Source organism: Mustela lutreola, chromosome 1, assembly GCF_030435805.1.
Source record: "Mustela lutreola isolate mMusLut2 chromosome 1, mMusLut2.pri, whole genome shotgun sequence".
Taxonomy (NCBI): Eukaryota; Metazoa; Chordata; class Mammalia; order Carnivora; family Mustelidae; genus Mustela; species Mustela lutreola.
In genome coordinates this window covers 180,556,772-180,576,566 of record NC_081290.1, presented here as the reverse complement: position 1 = coordinate 180,576,566, position 19,795 = coordinate 180,556,772, and the positions used below count along the sequence as shown (strand labels likewise).

At 42.4% G+C, this 19,795-nt stretch overlaps 1 protein-coding gene across 2 annotated transcripts in view; it reads right to left on the bottom strand.

Moving 5' to 3' along the window:
• CUL5 (cullin 5) overlaps window positions 1-19,795 on the bottom strand; it is a 92,069-nt gene that overhangs the window by 53,521 nt on the left and 18,753 nt on the right. For both annotated transcript variants that reach the window (XM_059179655.1, XM_059179660.1), the window contains one exon: window positions 16,776-16,885. In XM_059179655.1, coding sequence (XP_059035638.1) covers window positions 16,776-16,885 — 110 coding nt within the window. Of the gene's footprint in view, window positions 1-16,775; window positions 16,886-19,795 lie in introns of those variants that run through there.

Genomic DNA, 19,795 nt, shown 5'->3' with positions numbered 1-19,795 from the left:
ACACACCACATTCAGTCACAGTCCTGCTGTGTCCATCCCCTAAAAGTCTCTCTAGTTCGGACATGGGCATCCACTACGACTACCAGAGTCCCCATCACCACCGCCTCTCACTTTAACAAACACAGGCTGGGCGCCTGGGTGGCTCAGTGGGTTAAGCGACCGCCTTCGGCTCAGGTCATGATCCTGGAATCGCGGGATCGAGTCCCGCATCGGGCTCCCAGCTGCATGGGGAGTCTGTTTCTCCCTCTGACCGTCTCCCCTCTCATGTGCTCTCTCACATAAATAAAATCTTAAAACAAACAACAAACACCCCCACACACACACAGGCACTGACCACTCACCATGGGGCAGGCACTTTGCAGAGTGACTCAGGTCCGTGTAGGGCTCGCCAGAAGTGGAGGGGATTAGATAGGCAAGAGATTTATTGGAGGGAAATGGAGGTGAGGGGAAATGGGAAGTGTACTGTGAGAAGCCCACAAAACCAGCCTGATCGCCGTAGGGCCGAACAGAAAGGACAGCTGGGTATGAAGAGCGTCAGGCCGTCAGGCAGTTCTAAGAAAACGTGGTAATGCTATTACCGGGGGTTTTGGGGCAAAAGTCATGCAGCAGAGGAGTCTGATGCCACCCTGGAAGGGCCACCCTGGAAGCCATGCCACACTCCAAGTATTGCCAGGTATGCATGTCAGAAGGGTTAAAAGGCGGCTTGAATCCCGTAAGACAAGAGGACATGGCGTGGTGAAGAACGCGGGATCCATCCCCCCGGGGCAGTTCCGGTCATGAGTGACTTGGCACACTCAACCTGGAGGTTGAGAAAATTTCTCCAGGTACTCCGAGGTGTTGCTACATCAGGAAAGAATGCCCTCACTACACTCAATCTTATTCAAAACACAATGCTACTCACCATCGCACAAAAGACCCGAGTCTCCTGTCAAGTCTCCTGGTCAATCTTCACACACATTTTGAAACATTTTATAATAACATACCTGAGGAACGGATTACGGTGATACCCCATGGTAACGGGTTAATAAACACCCTCTGGTCATACCTCTGTGCCCCTCTCCCTGATCCTACTCTCTGCCACCCTCCCCAGAAGTAGAGTGAACCTGTTATTATTTGTCAAGTTTTACAACAGACTATGAGAATTTCTGAACTTCACAGAAATTGTATCTAACACGGGTATATGGGCGGCTCACTCAGAAAGCGTCTGACTCTTAAGATGAGTGTGGAGCCTGGTTAAGATTCTCTCTCTCCTGGTGGGCGCCTCAGTGGCTCAGTGCGTTAAGCCTCTGCCTTAGGTTCAGGTCATGATCTCAAGGTCCTGGGATCCCTGGGATCAAAGCTGCTTCAGGCTCCCCACTCTGCAGGGAGCTTGCTTCTCCCTCTCCCTGCCATTCCCCCTGAGTGTGCTCTCTGTCAAATAAAAAAAAATGTTTTAAGATTTTTATTTATTTATTTGACAGACAGAGATCACAAGTAGGCAGAGGCAGGCAGAGAGAGAGGGGGAAGCAGGCTCCCCGCTGAGCAGAGAGCCCGATGTGGGGCTCGATCCCAGGACCCTGGGATCATGACCTGAGCCGAAGGCAGAGGCTTTAACCCACTGAGCCACCCAGGCGCCCCTCTCCCTCTCTCTTGTTTTTTTTTTTTAAAGATTTTATTTATTTATTTGACAGAGAGAGACCACAAGCAGGCAAAGAGGCAGGCAGAGAGAGAGAGAGGAGGAAGCAGGCTCCCTGCCAAGCAGAGAGCCCAATGCGGGACCAGATCCCAGGACCCCGAGATCATGACCTGAGCCGAAAGCAGAGGCTTAACCCACTGAGCCACCCAGGCACTCCCCCTCCCTCTCTTAAGAAAAAAGAAAGAAAGAAATTGTATCAAATAATAATTTTTTTGAGTGATTTTTTTCACTCAACATTGCTTCTGGTATTTACCCATAATAGGTGCATGTAGTTCTAAGTCCTGTACTTAATCTGTTATGTCAAATGATCAAATGGCATTTTAATATAAAGGGAAGGAATAATAGCAAGCAATAAATGTATGAAATTGGGACGCCTGGGTGGCTCAGTTCGTTAAGCAGCTGCCTTCGGCTCGGGTCATGATCCCGGCGTCCTGGGATCGAGTCCCACATCGGGCTCCTTGCTCAGCGGGGAGCCTGCTTCTCCCCCTGCCTCTGTCTGCCATTCTGTCTGCCTGTGCTCGCTCTCTCCCTCTCTCTCTCTGATAAATAAATAAAAATCTTTAAAAAAAAAAAAAAAAAAAAAAAAAAAATAAATGTATGAAATTAAATCTGAATGGTTAAAAATACATTCCCTTCGAATATATGACCAAAGTGCTTTTATTTATTTATTTATTTTTTTTTAAAGATTTCATTTATTTGAGAGAGCAAGCATGAGAGGGAGCAAGCAAGCAAGCAGGAGCGGGGTGGGGGGTGCAGGCAGAAGGAGAGGCAGGCTTCCCACTGAGCAGGGAGCCTGAGCTGGGGCTCAATCCCAGGACACTGCGATGACCTGAGCCAAAGGTAGATGCTAAATCAACTGAGCCACCCAGTCACCCCAACCAAAGTGCTTTTTAAAAAAATGGCATGTTGTAAGCGAATTTCTTTTTAACTCCTCAACTATATTAGAAAAATAAGGAAGGGGGGAGGGTGGGAAAGCAAAAAAGTAAAGGTTTTTCAAAGGTTTTTTTTTTTTTTTTTTTAATTTAACAGACAGAGATCACAAGCAGGCAGAGAGGCAGGCAGAGAGAGAGAGGGGGAAGTAGGCTCCCCGCTGAGCAAAGAGCCTGATGCAGGGCTTGATCCTAGGACCCCGGGACCAAGACCTGAGCCGAAGGCAGAGGCTTAACCCACTGAGCCACCCAGGCGCCCCATGGTTCTTCAAAGGTTTTAAGGCAATAGAGAGAAGGGTTGGGAGAAGGGTTGGGTACAAAGAAGGATACAAAGAAGGTAAAAGAGAAAAGTGTAACCCTGGTATAAAAAAACAGGTATTTTGCTTTTTAGTGATAGTAACACTATTTGCCTCTGATGCAGAGTGAGAAAAAGGAACATAACCACTAATGGAAGTGAACTTTCAGATTAACAAAAATAACAAAAACAAAAAATGAACAAACAAGAATATCTACTAAGTGATAAAGTTAGAGAAGTAATAAAACAAGAAAATCAGTCGTAGCATTAAATATGAACTCGAAAAATTTTCCCATTAAAAGACAGTATGTCCATCAAAAGGACCACTTATACGAGGTACCTAGAATAGACAAACTCACAGTGGCAAAGAGCTTCGATCTTCTGTGTGGGACGATGCAGACATTCCAAAAGATGGATAATGATGATGCTGGCACTATACTGTGAATGTACTCAATGCCTATAAATTGTAAAATGCCACTGAACTGGTTGAAGTGGTACATTTTGTGTAATGTACAATTAAAAAGGAAAAAGGACAGTGTATCTTAAAAGATACTAAGCAAACACAAACCAAACTAAAGCAGGATGACAATACTAGTATCATCCGAGGAGGAACTTTAGGTTAAAAGATCTAGAGAAAAGAAATATTATATAATGATAAAAAGCATTATCTATGAAGATAGATCCAACTATTTATATTACTTTTGTGTTACATTAATAATTAAGAATGAAAGAACTTGATACAAATACAACAGAATACTTAAAACATCTTCACTTATATCAGTTAGGATACATTTAGCTAAAACATGAAATTCAATCAACAGAGGCTCCAACTATTATGTTATTTTTCTGAAATAACTAGAAGTCTAGACGTAGGAAGCGGCTAGCATCTGGAAATAAACTGAGAAAAGCATGTGTCTCTCTCCACTCTGCCACTTTAGCACGTTAGCCTCTAAAACATGGACTGCGCCAGGCACATTAGTTTAATTCATCTGAAAAGCAAAACCTATCTCAGAAGCCCTCCTGTAAACCTATTTGTTGGAACTGTATCACATGGTGACAAAACAGCAAGGGAAGCCGAAGAAGTGAATATTACAATACGCAGCTGCACGTAAAGAATATAAGGCACATAAAGCCAGGAATGGGTGTTAGTCAGCAGCGTCTGCCCCAAGATCTCTTACCATCTGAAAAGCTAGACAAAAAAAAAAAATTAAGGACAAAGAAGAATTTAAAAATACAATCAGTAGAGGCCCCCAGGTGGCTCAGGGGATTAAGCGTTTGCCTTCTGCTCAGGTCACAATCCCAAGGTCCCAGGATCAAGTCCTGCGTCTTTGTTGGGTGCCCTGCTCAGCAGGGAGTCTGCTTCTACCTCTCCCGCTGCCCCTGCTCATGCATGCTCTCTCTAATAAATAAAAACTTTTTAAAAAGTAAAACATTAAAAAAAATTTTTTTAATATAGTTTTTCTCCTAAGAGCGTATACACCCATATAAAATTTTTTTTAAAAGATTTTATTTATTTGTCAGAAAGAGAGACAGAGAAAGCACGCAAGCAGGCAGAGGCAGGCAGAGGCGGAGAGAGAGGCAGGCTCCCTACTGAGCAAGGAGCCCGATGTGGGACTTGATCCCAGGACCCTGGGATCATGACCAGTAGTTTAACCCACTGAGCCACCCAGGCGTCCCCCCATATAAAATTTTTAAAGAAATTTTTACAGGCTATTTCTCTTGATCATAATCCATAAATAAATAAGTGATCAAAGAAGAGATCATTATTAGAAATTAAGTCCCTAGATAATGCATGGGTTGAACAACACAAAACAATTTCCCAACAATCGAGAGGGCAATAGAAAGGAAAACATCTCATACTGTAAAACCTGTGTAACAATAAAAGTAGTATTAAGAAAAAATATGTATAACCCTAAATGCTTTCATTTGGAACAAAAAGATTAAAGAACTAAGAATTCATCTTAAACCAGAAAAAAATTTCAAAGTAACCAGAAAGAAGACATTAATAAAAAAACAAATTATGGGGGCATCTGATTTACTAAGTCAGTTAAGTAAGTGTCTGATTCTTGATCTCAGCACATGTCTTGATCTCAGGGTTTTGAGTTCAAGCCCTGCACTGGGCTCTACGCCCAGCATGGAGCCCACTTACAAAAAAAAAAAATTAAAAAAGCAAATTATGGATTTGAATGAAAATAAATTGAATATTCTTCTTCCCAAAGAACTCATGTTTGCCTTTTCCTTTTCTCTGTTGTACAATTATTTTGTATTTCATCAGTTTTGGCTATTGTCTCTCCTTCCTTGTACTTTACTTAGTTTTAATATGCCAGCTAGCTAGCTTTGTCCTCATCTCTTAAAATGAGCGCTCAGATCATGGACTTTGAAACTCTTTTTTCTAACATATGGATTAAAGGCTATAAACTCCTTTATACCTAAGCCCTGCTTATGTGGATCAAACAAGTTTTTTTTTTGTTTTTTTTTTTTTTAATATTTTATTTATTTCTCAGAGAGAGAGAGGGAGAGAGAGTGAGCACAGGCAGACAGAATGGCAGACAGAGGCAGAAGGAGAAGCAGGCTCCCTGCCAAGCAAGGAGCCCGATGTGGGACTCGATCCCAGGACGCTGGGACCATGACCCGAGCTGAAGGCAGCTGCTTAACCAATTGAGCCACCCAGGAGTCCCTCAAACAAGTTTTGATATGATGTGTCTTACCAAAGTAATTTTTTAAACTTGCTTCTATGAAAACACCAATAAAATGAATCAACTCCTTAAAGAACAGATTAAAGAAAAATAGTAGGATTAGGGATGAAACAACAAGATATATCCACATATACAATATAAACATACTACTTATAATACCATGGCAACAAATTTCAAAATCTAGGGGAAAAAGAAATGAAGTGTGAGAACAGACTCTTTGTCTTAGTCCCAATTTTAAGTAGAAGGTTCCAACATATCACTATTGGGATGATGTCTACTGCTGGAATACCTGCAAATGATTTATCATAGGGGCACATGCACCCGAATGTTCATAGCAGCAATGTCCACGATAGCCAAACTATGGAAGTCCACGGTAGCCAAATTATGGAAAGAACCTAGATGTCCATCAACAGATGAATGGATAAAGATGTGGTATACACACACACACACACACACACACACACACACACACACACAATGGAATACTATGCAGCCATCAAAAGAAATGAAATCTTGCCATTTGCGATGACGTGGATGGAACTAGAGGGTATTATGCTTAGCAAAACAAGTCAATCAGAGAAAGACAACTATCATATGATCTCCCTGATATGAGAAAGTGGAGATGCAATGGGGGGGGGGGGTGGCAAAGGAAAAGAATAAATGAAACAAGATGGGATCGGGAGGGAGACAAACCAAAAGAGACTCTTAATGTTACAAAACAAACGGAGGGGGGCCGGGGGAGGGGTGTAGAAAGAGGGTGATGGGGTTATGGACATTGGGGAGGGTATGTGCTATGGTGAGTATTGTGAAGTGTGTAAACCTGGGTACAGACCTGTACCCCTAGGGCTAATATTACATTATATATTTATAAAAAAAATTTAAAAATTTAAAAAAGAAAAATGTAGTACCGGTGTTCAGGCTCTAATGTAAGAACATATAGTCTGATGTAGAAAACAGACATAAATAAATAGACAATAATGATATATTCTATCATATGGAGATATGTTATGGTGGAAACATACAAAATGGGGAGTATCTAACCCTGTCGAAAGAGTTGTACTATTTTTACTTGCTCACACCCACTTCCATGTTCTATTAATAGGTGTAGGTACCTGACACAAGCTAAACCAATCATATTACCCCAAGACCACACTGACTGCGTTAAGGGTGTAGGCCTGAGAGAGTTGTGCCCTGGGATTTTTCAAACCAGAACTGCGCAAGTAAAGGCCCTTTCTTTGCCTTCTCATTATGAAGCTCTAAAGGTATGAACACAGAGACTCAGGCTACACTCAGAGAAACAAAAATGAGATGGAGAACATCCTGAAGATATCAGAATCCGATTCCAGTCAGTCCTGCTTTTCCCAAGCCTCATATACATTATCTAATACTTATTAAAGCTGGTTATTTTGGAGGCCTGGGTGGCTCAGTTGTTGAGCATCTGTCTGCCTTTGGCTCAGGTCATGATCCCAGGGTCCTGGGATCGAGCCCCACATCAGGCTCCCTGCTCGACAGGAGGTCTGCTTCTCCTTCTCCCACTCCCCCTGCTTGTGTTTCCTCTCTCACTGTGTTTCTCTCTGTCAAATAAATAAATAAAAACTTCAAAAAAAGAAAAAGCACAATTTTTAAAAAAGATTTTTAAAATTTATTTATTTGACAGAGATCTCAAGTAGGCAGAAAGGCAGGGAGAGAGAGAGTAGGAAGCAGGCTCCCCGCTGAGCAGACAGCCCAATGTAGGGCTTGATCTCAGGACTCTGGGATCATGACCTGAGCCGAAGGCAGAGGCTTTAACTCACTGAGTCACCCAGGTGCCCTTTAAGAAATATTCATCTCTGTTTTTTCTTCACATACTGAGATTATTAATTTCTAACATGATTGACTTTTCCTATTTGTTTTTTGAGGTCAATTTTCATTTTATTTCCTCCTACTTTTGTTGGTTTCTCTCCTCAGCTTTTGAATTTTTGATTCAAGATTTCTTAAATTACCCTGAATGGTTGTATGAGGCCGCCACACTCAGTTTGGAGCCCTGTGTTGGTGTTCTTCTGCTTCATAGCTGGTTTCTGTGGAACAATTTTTATCAGCTACAATGTTTGGTTTCCACTTTCTTATCCCAACAGACCATTTTCTGCTTACGTTCATCTTAAGGTCAGGATTCTAGCTTCGGAGCACCTCCTTCCGTCAAGCTTAACAACACTCAATTTCTTTTTTTTTCTTTTCTTTTTTTTTTTTTTAACAACACTCAATTTCTTAATGACCAACGTTGGTAATAGGATCCTCAGATCCTCTAAATCCTTACCTATCTGAAAATATGCTTATGTTGTCTTAAACTGGATTACAAACTTAACTGGAGAATACTAGGATTGGGATAACTTCCCTTCAAATATTTAAGAAAATGTTCCATCAACCTCCTACATCCAATTTGGCCAACGAAAAGTGCTGAAGACAGTCTGCTTTGTTTTGAGAGTGAACTGTTTTTCTTCACTGCAAGAAAACTAGGGTATTTTCTTTATCCTTTGAATTCTGAAACTCCCTAAGGACATATCTCAGCATGTTTTCTAGCACTTTCAATATTAAGACTTGAGGAGATGGGTGAGAAGGAACGAGTTTCCACTGGGGAGTTTCCACCTCTTATTTTTGGACCATATCCTCTCCTCTGCTATTTCTGTTCTCTCCTTCTGGTACCTGTTTACCCAATTCTAGATCTACCTTCCCTATCCCTTTATTTCTATTTTATCTCCCATACCTTGTTTTTGCTCTACATCTAGGGAGAACTCTGGTTTTATTTTTCAAATCACTGATTTGGTCTTCTGTTTTACCCCTTCACCCTGTATTTCAAAGATCTCTTCTTTAGTTGACTTTCATTTTCAATGTAAGCTCTATGCCATAAACTGGAGTTTTTCAAGAATTCTTTCTAAACCCTACATCATTTATTTCCTCTAACTCTGAGGTACAGCCTCTAAGATGGCCCTCGATGACCCCGGTTTCCTGGTGTTCATACCCGTGTATGGTTCCCTCCTACAGTGTATAAGCACCTGTCTGAGTAATAAAACATGACCCACGTGGTTGTCTGTCACTACCAAAACTATGACAGAAACCCTGAGCTCTGTGCTGGGAGGCCCTCTCTTGCTCTGGAGCAAGCACGCTGCCACATGTAAACTGCTTCAAGGAGGGACGCACATGGTGAGGAACTGAGCAGCTAGGGAAGAACTGACTCCAGCCAACACTCCTGTGAGCAAGCGGAAAGCTCACTCAGCCCTGCCAGAGTCTCGGCCGACACCAGCTGCTCAGCTTTACTGCAAGCTCAGGAGAGACCCTGAGCTAGACAGGCCCATCAGGCTTCCTGACCCTCTAATAGTGATAGGGTAAGTGTGCAGCATTTCAAGCTGCTAACCTTGAGAGTAATCTGTCATGCAGCAATGGACAAATGATACGTGGAGACACAACAAAGACAGGCAGGCAGAAGACTGCTGTAATCGTTCAGAGAAATGGTAGCGGGGAGGAAGATGGGATAGAAAGAAGGCCAATTCATGGGCGCCTGGGTGGCTCAGTGGGTTAAGCCGCTGCCTTCGGCGCAGGTCATGATCTCAGGGTCCTGGGATCGAGTCCCACATCGGGCTCTCTGCTCAGCAGGGAGCCTGTTTCCTCCTCTCTTTCTCTCTGCCTGCCTGTCTACTTGTGATCTCTCTCTGTCTAATAAATAAATAAATAAATAAATAATCTTAAAAAAAAAAAAAAAAAGAAAGAAAGAAGGCCAATTCAAGAGATATTTAATAAAACCTATGAAACCCAGGAATCAACTGAATATGAGGGAGGAAGAAAATAGAAAGTTGATGGTAGCTTTCAGATTTTTGGTTTGAAGCTACGAACAACACATTTTTGTCATTCTAAATACGAAGTACTTACAAAAGTTAAGAGACAGACACATAGAAATAACAAGAGACCTATGAAGTCTAGAAGTCTGACTCAGAATAATCAGGATTGTTTCTGTAGATACAAGAACACAGGTAAAAGAAAAACAATGAACTCTGAAAAAACCACCATTTAAGGTGTACACAACAATAAGTCCACTTACATAATGGAGATGAGGCAGACAAGAGAGGAGAAAACCAACTCAGGAACAAGAAAAACAGCATTTTTAGTAATGTTTTTTTAGATCTATTTATTTGTTTTATAGAAAAAAAGAGTATGTGTGAGCAGGGGGATGGGCAGAGGGCGAGAGAGAGACAGAATTCTCAAGCAGACTCCCCAGAGTGCAATCTGACCTGGACTCCATCCCAGGACCTTGGGATCATGACCTGAGCCAAAACCAAGAGTCAGATAGTCAACTGAGTACACCACACAGGCACCCACAAGAAAAATATCTTTTAAGATAATTTATGCTAAAAGGGCACCTGCATGGCTCAGTTGGTTAAACATCTGCCTTTGGGGCTCAGGTCATAGGACTGAGTCCCACATTGGGCTCCTCACTCAGCAGGGAGTCTGCTTGTCCCTTTACCCCTCCACCACTCATGCACATGATCTCTCAAATAAATAAAATCTTAAATAAATAAGTATATATATATATATATATATATATATATATGTAGGATACATATATATATATATATATATATATATATATGTAGGATATATATATAGTGAAGACAAATTTTCTTAAAAATAAGGTCTTGGGTGGCTGGGTGGCTCAGTCAGTTAAATGTCCAACTTGTGATCTCAGCTCAGGTCTTGATCACACATTGTGAGTTCAAGCCCCATGGTAGGCTCCAGACTGGGAGTGAGCCTACTTAAAATAAATACATAAACAAATAAAATAAAAATAAAAATAAGGTCTCACAAGTTGAAAATAATTTGTGATTTAATTCTGGCTTCAATTTCACTAACCAGAGTCAAACCAAATATGGATCTAGAGGAATAGTTCTCAACTGAGGGACATACCATCCCCACAGAAGCTCGCTTGGAAAGGTACCAGAGCTTTTGTTTGTTAATTTCACTAATGAGGGGTGGGGGTGCACAGGGAGTGTCCACTACTAGAGTGTCTGAGGGTGAAGGCCAGAGGTGATAAACATCCCACAATATGCTAGACAATCTTTTACAACCACCTAAAATGCCAACGCACTTTTATTGAGAAATAAGGATCTCAGATAAAAAAGAAGCAAATACGGGCACCTGGGTGGCTCAGTGGGTTAAAGCCTCTGCCTTCAGCTCAGGTCATGATCCCAGGGTCCTGGGACTGAGCCCCATGTTGGGCTCTCTGCTCAGTAGGGAGCCTGCTTCCCCCTCTCTCTCTCTGTCTGCCTCTCTGCCTACTTGTGATCTCTGACAAATAAATAAATAAATTTTTTTTAAAAAAAGAAGAAGAAGCAAATAGTCAATGGAGTTTAATAACAATATTTTAGTACTTCAAATTTAGAAAGATATAAGCAACCCAAATATTAATTTACATAATCAAACAGCTAATATTTGAAGGGTTTTTCTTACAATGTATTTTTTAAAGATTTATTTTAGAGAGTGTGTGCATGGGGCGGGGCAAAGGGAGAGGGAGAGGGGGGATGCAGACTCCCCACTAAGCACAGAGCCCAATATGGGCTCAATCTCACAACCATGAGATCATGACCTGAACGAAAACCAAGAGTTGAACACTCAGCCAGCCAACTAAGCCACCCAAGCAGCCCTAAAACTCAAAGGATTTAATTAACGTAGGTCTTGCAATTTGGGTTATACCATGTTAAGATATCCAAGAATCCTTTAACCCAAAAGGACTACATATTGAGCTGCCTTGGATAACTGCAAGGAGATCAAGGATTTTTAAAAATGATGTGATGAGGGCGCCTGCGTGGCTCAGTGGGTTAAGCCGCTGCCTTCAGCTCAGGTCATAGTCTCGGGGTCCAGGGATCGAGTCCCACATCGGGCTCTCTGCTCAGCAGGGAGCCTGCTTCCCTCTCTCTCTCTGCCTGCCTCTCTGCCTCCTTGTGATCTCTGCCTGTCAAATAAATAAATAAATAAAATCTTAAAAAAAAAAAATGATGTGATGAGACCAATAACTAGAGCAAATACAAAGGTACTGACTATTTCTGATGAGGGAGCAGGAGGCTGGCTGAGGACAAAGCAAAAGCTGGCGCCTTGCACCCCCCCCTTTCATCCGCTCCCCTCCATATGTGTAGCATTCCTCAGGCACCCCTGACTGCCATAAAACGATAAATAGTTAACTTGCTGAGATCACAATCCTGCAAGACAGGAGTCTCCCTTGGTTTGCAAATGTCCTTGAGATTACAACAAAGAAGTTACCTTATCAATAGCCCAATTTCCAGGGACACAGAACTCAGTTCCTCAAGCCCTAATGTCACCCTCCCCTCCATGAAAAACGGAAGGAGGCGGAGGTAGAAGGAAAAGTAAATAAAGTTAAATTTCTTCTAAACCTAAATCTCATTAACAAGGATGCTTGATAGCAGGAATGTAACATTCCACCAGACTTCCAATTGTCTTTACTTGATAGCAACTAAGCCTTCAATATCCTCATAGTATTCTTTGCCCCAATAGCCCTTCTGGACACCCCTTTGTCCTCACCTACCCAACTCCTGTGTATATAACCAACCACCCCTCACAACCCGGGGCAGCCGCATCTCTGCCTGCCCACGGGCCCTGTCCCCGTGCTCTAATAAATCACCTTTTGCACCAACGACATCTTAAGAATTCTTTCTTTAGTCGTCAGCTCCGAACCTCCTCACCCTACGGAACCTGACTTAGGTTCTGGGACTTCATCATTTCTGCTTAGAAATGCACCATAAGCAGGGAATACCATCATACTACACTTCCCCCAGTCAGAAGTGCACAGAAAACAAGCATCATTCTAGATGATAAATGACATCATCAACACAAATTGACAGAAACAAAACAAAACCCCACCACAGTCAACAGGTTATTCATAAAATAGTTTAATCAAATAATTTAAGAAAAATAGTATACATGAATGCTATGTATTTCTAAAAGGGCTTAGCTGTTTACTGAACTTTAATTTTTCAAAAGATAGAATCATGCATATAAGTTAATATTATATAATACTATTTAGGAAATTATATTTTTATCATGCAATAATGAGAAAAAAAATGAGAACAGCTTAATGTGTATGGATTATTCAATCACATATCTATAAGTCCTGACATAGAATTCCACTAAAGCATACACAGAAAAGTTAGAGCAGGTCTGCGAAGGCTAACCTCAGGAAGATGTGCTTGTAAGGCTGGCCCTTGACTGGTATCTGGGAATTTGGATTCTGCAAAGGTTCTCACCGTTTCCTGCTGAGAATCGCTCATTGGCCCTAAATGTTTAGGTAAACAAGCTGATTTATATTGAACTCCTGCTTGTCATCTAGGAGTCTGGGACTTCACTTCATGTCAGGCAGAGGCTATCTATGCAACAGCTGAGTTAAAACCTGAACACTTGTCTTTAATGTGCTTCCCTGTAGAAAAAGACTTTCACCACCTGTGCTGTCACCATCAGCTGCTAGAGAACTAAGTGTCTCCTGTGTAACTCCAATGGGAGAGGATGCTTGGAAACATGCACCTGGTTTCCCCTGAATTTGCCACCTACACCTTTGTTGCATTTTACTGTAATAAATCACAGCCATGAATACGACTATGTCTGAGTCCTGTGAGTATTCCCAGCAATCACTGAACCTCGAGGTGGTCATGAGACTGACCACTAGGACAGCTGGGACTCACTGAAACATGGTAAGGGTACGAAGTGATAAAGTGACTGGACAATGAACCCTTGCTGTTTGGGTGGCTAGAAAGTCATCCATGCTACAAAACAGGAGCTGAGTGCATGTGTTTTAAGAGAGAAGAGTTACCTAGGAAAGCAGAAAACAATAGCTCTAATCCCCAGAGAGTGGGCGCGCTCAATCCCCCGCTGCTTTCAGCCATGCTGACTGACGAGTGACAGGAGAAAAAGCACAGCCTGGCTAACACCTCTGGTTTTGCTCTTTCCTCCAACTGGGAAGAGAAAAGGCCCAAAGTTAAGCTACGAGTGAACCAAAAATGTCAAATGCTGGCATTATTCTCCACCACCCCTGCCCCCAGCCATGAGGAAATAAGAGTTAAGTCAGATCCTAGAGAAAGCTTTAGATAAACCAGGGGAGAAAATGCTGGGGGTGGAGTGCCTGCAGGGAAAGGAAATCGCTCCAGCTGTTTCTTCAGGCCAATTGCTACTGAAGCAATTCTTCCAGGCTCCTTGCATACCAGCCAGGATCTCCCAGCAACTCTAGCATAATGTTGTCAATGCTGTTAGGGATTTGAATAAATCTAGAATGGGTTTAAAAGATGGTTCTGTATTTTGTGCCTTTGGCATCTGGATGTATGATCAAAAAAGATGTAAAATGTTATATGCTCGTACTTTCATAAATCCTACCAGGATTGTACCTAGCAGCAAAGGTTGTCCCCCCCGCCCCCCCAAAACTAGCAGACACAACTTCCATGCTTTAAGCTGCTGGTAAGGGGATTGGAATTTAAAGTGTTTGAATATTGGAACAGAAAATGTCTCTGTAAAGGCATTATTTTTACCTACTGGTATGTCTGAAAAAAAGGGAGACAACATAGAAACAAAGGAAATCTTTAGACAGAAATACACTTCTGGAGTTTTAAAAAGCAGTTCTTAGTTGCCACTGAGTTCCTGTGAAATCAGGTATCTGACCCCTAGAGGCTGATGATCTTCCAGCCTGATGTGCATGTTCTTGAGCGAATCAATCTGGACTCTTAAGACTGATAAGATAAAAAGGGCTTAGATAAGTCTTGCTTGTCACTTGGACTTGGAACACGAATGTCTGCAGCCATCTCAGCTTTCTGGCTGCAGAAGAAAAGTTGCTCTCTTTTTTAAACTCCTGAATTCACAAATCTTATTTGCCTGGATCTGACTCTGAGCTGAAACCTGATACTGTCTGTTACTGGCTGTTTCCAGCTCAACATAAGCTGTGCTGAACTCAAGCAAGCATATGCTCAGTGAACAGGACTTGGACCTGAAGGCGCTGCAGGTTTCAGCAGCCTTTGTGGAGCTGTCAACTGCAAATATCCTGGATTCTGGCTGGACCACCTGCATTACTTCCAGATGCCTCCAGAAAAGGGCGTGATCTCTGATGACGCGATCTGAAGTCAAGCCGCTGACCGGCTCTAGTTATTGGATACAGACACTAGCAGTACTCCTAACCTGTGATGACTGCCGAAAGCTACCAGGGGGAGGCAGTGACCCACCCCTCCTGATGTCCTCTCCGTAAGGACGTCCTCTCAGGTCTCACTGTGAGTGACCCATGTTCTGTTCACCTTTGCCTCATCATCCCTGTGCATACACCTTAATAAGCAACTTGGGTGTTAAACCCAGCTGTCTCCAGAAAGGAGTGGACCTTTTCTAGGCTGCTCACTAGATAAATAATCAGAACAAAAGGTGCGGGAGGGGACACAAACCTACTTTAAAAATTTCTGAACATCTGACACTTCATTCAGACCAATACACAATACATCTTCCTAGTTAAGGGAAGTATATTATTTTAAACATTTTCTGTAAATATGCGTTTGCTCCTCTTGCCAGTCCACATGTCTGAGGGAAAAAAACTGAAAAGTTTTCATTACTGAATGGGACACACTGGTTTTATAAGAAAGAAAAAACAAAACACAGCACCTGAGAAGGCACAGGGGAGGAGGAAGACATTAAAGATTTTTGTTCTTCAGAATTATTCTTCAAGGTTTTGCTGTCTTCCTGAAGGAAAACTCCCACCACTGGCTTTCCATGCTGCTGTGAGTACTCTGAAATCAAGCCTGACAGCGCTTGGAGACAGCAGGGAACAGCCCAACTCCTACACTTTCTACACAGAGCCCTTCTAAATAAACAGCACCCGCACTAGTGAGGCGAATCAACAAGTGTCATGGAATAAATGAAACCATTTAGAACTAACTTCCTTCAGGCAGTTCATCTGAAAACAAAGGCTGAACTGAATGAACAGAAAAGGAACAAGAACTCTAGAGCGAACGGTCCTATGGGAGGAGGGAAACTGGGAGCCCTGTGACCGTGTACTACCTGACCAACCTGACCTGGCTCACCTGCAGCACCCTAACAACTGTAAACTTTTTGTTTCTGAGGTACCACACATGCCCTCTGAGATTATACTTCTTCATGGATGTGCTCTGAGCATCATGACACTGCTTTAACCCTGGAAAGCTTTTGGGTGTGCTTCAGCTTAGGAGCCAGAGTTATGCTGTGCCTGAATTGATGCCTCAGACCACGTAAATAAAGATTCCTATAGAAAGTAAGGGAGAGGGGTGCCTGGGTGGCTCAGATGGCTAAGCATCTGCCTGCAGCTCAGGTTATGACCCCAGAGTCCTGGGATCGAGTCCTCATGTCAGGTTCCCAGCTCAGTGGGGAGTCAGCTTCTCTGGTTCCCTAAGCCTCTCCCCGTTTGTGCTCTCTCTCCTAAATGAATAAATAAAATCAGAAAGAAAGAAAGGAAGGAAGGGAGAAAAGTTTATTTTCTTTTCCTAAAATAAACTTCATGGTTGGTGGGATTTATTTTTACTAGCTAAATCTAGGACCTCTAAAAGACCTTACTTAGATGAGTACTACCGATTGGTCTTGCCTTGCCCCACTGTATGAGTGAAATGGTCAACAGTATCCTACCCTGATAAAAAACTTTTCCTGATCATGCCTTAAATGTACAAGCTATATGGTTTACACTGAACACCTGATCTTTCTGAGAATCTGGAATTTGGGTACATGCCAAGCAGAGGCTACCTATGTGACCAGTCCCCAATAAAAACTCTGATTACTGAGTCTGCGAGAGCTTCTCAGGTAGACAACGTATCATACTGGGTGCCAATCCCATTGCTGGAGAGACAGGGTTCTGTACGATTCTATAAGTACTCTGGGAAGCCCGTGCCTGTTTTCCCCCAGTCTTTATCCGATGTGCCTTTCCTTTTTGCTACTTTTGTGCTGTATGTTTTTGCTGTAGTCAGCCACAGCGATGTATGACGGCGTACCACCCCCATCCCCAGCAAATCACGGACTACAGAAGAGGACTTAGAGTAATAACAACTGTAAACAGGTAAACCGTCCAGTCTAAAGTGAGCATTCCATTTGGATATAGAAATGCATCACCAAAATTTCCTTTATATTATCAAAAAGTTAAGAGTTAATGGATTACTTACGAAAACAGATCAAACCACTGCTGTTTTGTAACAGATTCCTGGCGTAAAAGCTTCAAAACAATCGGGCGCATGAAATCCCATTTGTCTTCAAATTGAAGTGAACCTTTATTCTTTAAAAAAAAAAAAAAAAAAAAAGACAAAGAGTAGTTTAATTTAAATCCAGTTATATCAAAAGTGTCTGTTATTTTTGTCTTTTAAGAGTTAACTAGAGAAATGCAAGGTTTGAAATTTAAAACAATCTGTTTTCCATAATGGAATCCCTGTAAACTAATCTGATTTCAAGAAATCACAGGAAGGCACCATAAAAAAAAATTAATTGTGCGAACATATAAAGAATTTGGCCATGCCCAAGGAGAAGGCCTGGTCTTTGTCCTTGACTTTTGGTAGGTAATCTCTGGGGTCTCAGAGTGTGCGTCTGATAAGAGTTGTTGTTTGCCCGGTAACCTTGGGTCAAACTAGATAATCTAACAAACATGATTTAGGGAGGGAACTGGCCATATCCATAGAGTCCTTAGGATAGGGGCTCACCAACCCAGAAACACCACTATAACTTTGGGAGGTGGTTTTGGGTTAACCAAAATGGAGACTGAGATTATCCACAAGCAATCCATCAGTCACACCTACATAAAGAAGCCCCAGTAAAAACTCCAGAAAGGGATGTCTGGGTGCCTCAGTCAGTTAAGCATCTGTCCTGGGTCCAGGTCATAATCCCAGGGTCCTAGGACAGAGTCTGCATCAGGCTCCTTGCTAAGCGGGGAGGAGCCTGCTTCTCTCTTTGCCTGCCACTTCCCCTGCTTGTGTACTAGCTCTGGTGCGCGCTGCGCGCGCTCTCTCTCTCTCTCGCTCGCTCGCTCTCGCAAATAAAGAAACAAAATCTTGAAACAAACAAACAAACAAAACTGGAAAATTTTGGCTAGATCAGTAGCTGGAATGCAACTCTGGAACTCAAGAGTGGTGATTTTGAGCCCCATGGTGGGTGTAGAGATTCCTTAAAAATAAAAATCTAAAATAAACTTGATACTAAAGGCTGGATGAGCTTTTCTGGCTAGCAGTACCCCATACACATGGTCACACAGTAAGGCCAAGAGAGATATGTGATCTGACTACAGGGGTGAGGACGGGGAAAGCTCTGTGCTTGGAACCCTCTTACACTCTGCCCAGTATGTCTCTCTCTTTGGCAAATATGAATCTATATCCTTGCTCCATTAGAAGCCATACCATGATCTATGAATCTGTAAGATGTAGGAATCTTTCTAATGAGTTATTGAGCCTCGGGGTGGTTTTGGGAACCCTCCAAACTTGTAGCTTGTATCTGAAGTGAGGATGGTCTTGTATATGGAGACTGTCTCTTCTAATTTTATACTTGCCCTAAATTCCCCACAAAAAGTACACTGAGAATCTATATAAATTCTAAAAACTGAGAAAAACAACAACAAAACACACACACACACACATGAAAAATACCCATCCCCTTTTTAAATACTAACAAAACCCTGACACCAAACTGGAGAGAAGAGCCTAAGAAATGGAAACTCGAGACAAATTCAACAAGGACATGGGTGCAAAAATCTTAAATAAATGTCAGCTAATTAAACAAGTGGCATATTAAAAGAATGATACTTCATAATCACACATCGTTTATCCCACAAATGTGAAGTGATTGGACATTAAGAAAAAGGTCCTTGGGGCGCCTGGGTGGCTCAGTGGGTTAAGCCTCTGCCTCCGGCTCAGGTCATGATCTCAGGGTCCTGGGATCGAGCTCCGCATCGGGCTCTCTGTTCCTCGGGGAGCCTGCTTCCTCTCTCTCTCTCTGCCTACTTTGATCTCTCTGTCAAATAAATAAATAAAATCTGTTTAAAAAAAAAAAAAGGCCCTCAATTCATTACATTACTAGAAGAGAGAGAGCGAGCGCCCATTCGTGTTCAGTTATTACCACTGTGGCCACATGACTTGCTTTCATCAATAAATTTCCACACAAGTCAGTCATTTCCTAACATTCAAAGAAAAACTTTCAAACACACATGTGGATGGAACTCATTATCATTTTTACTAGATGTAATTTTTTTTTTAATGTAACGTTCTTAAAGATGCTGTTGACTTGTATCAGATAAGGTTCTAGACGGACTACCTGGAATCTACAAACTCCCTAAAATTATAACCCAGTAGAGGTCTCTGAATCATGTGGTCTAACAAGAACATACATCAGAATCACCTAGGGTGGCAGTTTCACATATAAGTTTCTAAAACTTAACTCAGACCTCTTGGATCAAATCTCTTTGAGTTCAGAATCAGCATATTCAGCAAACTCATGATAAAGCTACATAAAAATATCAGGTCTATGTCCAAAAACAGGTTAAGAACCACTGACTGCAGGGGCACCTAGGTGGCTCAGCGGGTTAAAGCCTCTGCCTTCGGCTCAGGTCATGATCCCAGGGTCCTGGGATCGAGCCCTACATCGGGCTCCCTGCTCAGTGGGGAGCCTGCTTCCCTTCCTCTCTCTCTGCCTGTCTCTCTGCCTACTTGCGATCTCTGCCTGTCAAATAAATAAAATCTTAAAAAAAAAAAAAAAAAAAAAAAAAGAACCACTGACTGACAAACTCTTGTGAAAGCAAAGAGAAACAAACACTTTGTTTTCTCTTAAACTTAAGAAAGGCACACAGTCCCATGCAGGGCTGTGTTTGAATGTATCTGGAGTCTTGCAAACCTGACCACCCGACGCTCTCCTGCAAACGGACCCTGAGAGCTTGTCTGGAGGTTCTAGCAGGGGAGTGTAGCCACTCATATGCCCTTGACCAGAGAACGGCCCTCCACTACTGGGGACAGTCATCCACTTCAACCAAGCGTGCAGCTTCGGGAGGGACACACATGGACTGGTGAGGGAAAGAGGGAACACCCGCCTAGTCAGCCAGATCAGCCACATCAACTCTGCTGATCAGTGAGGTGACAGATGTCACAGCCAGATCGTGCTCACATCCTATATCCTAGAACACTGATGATCCTAAGAGTTACTGTACTGTCTT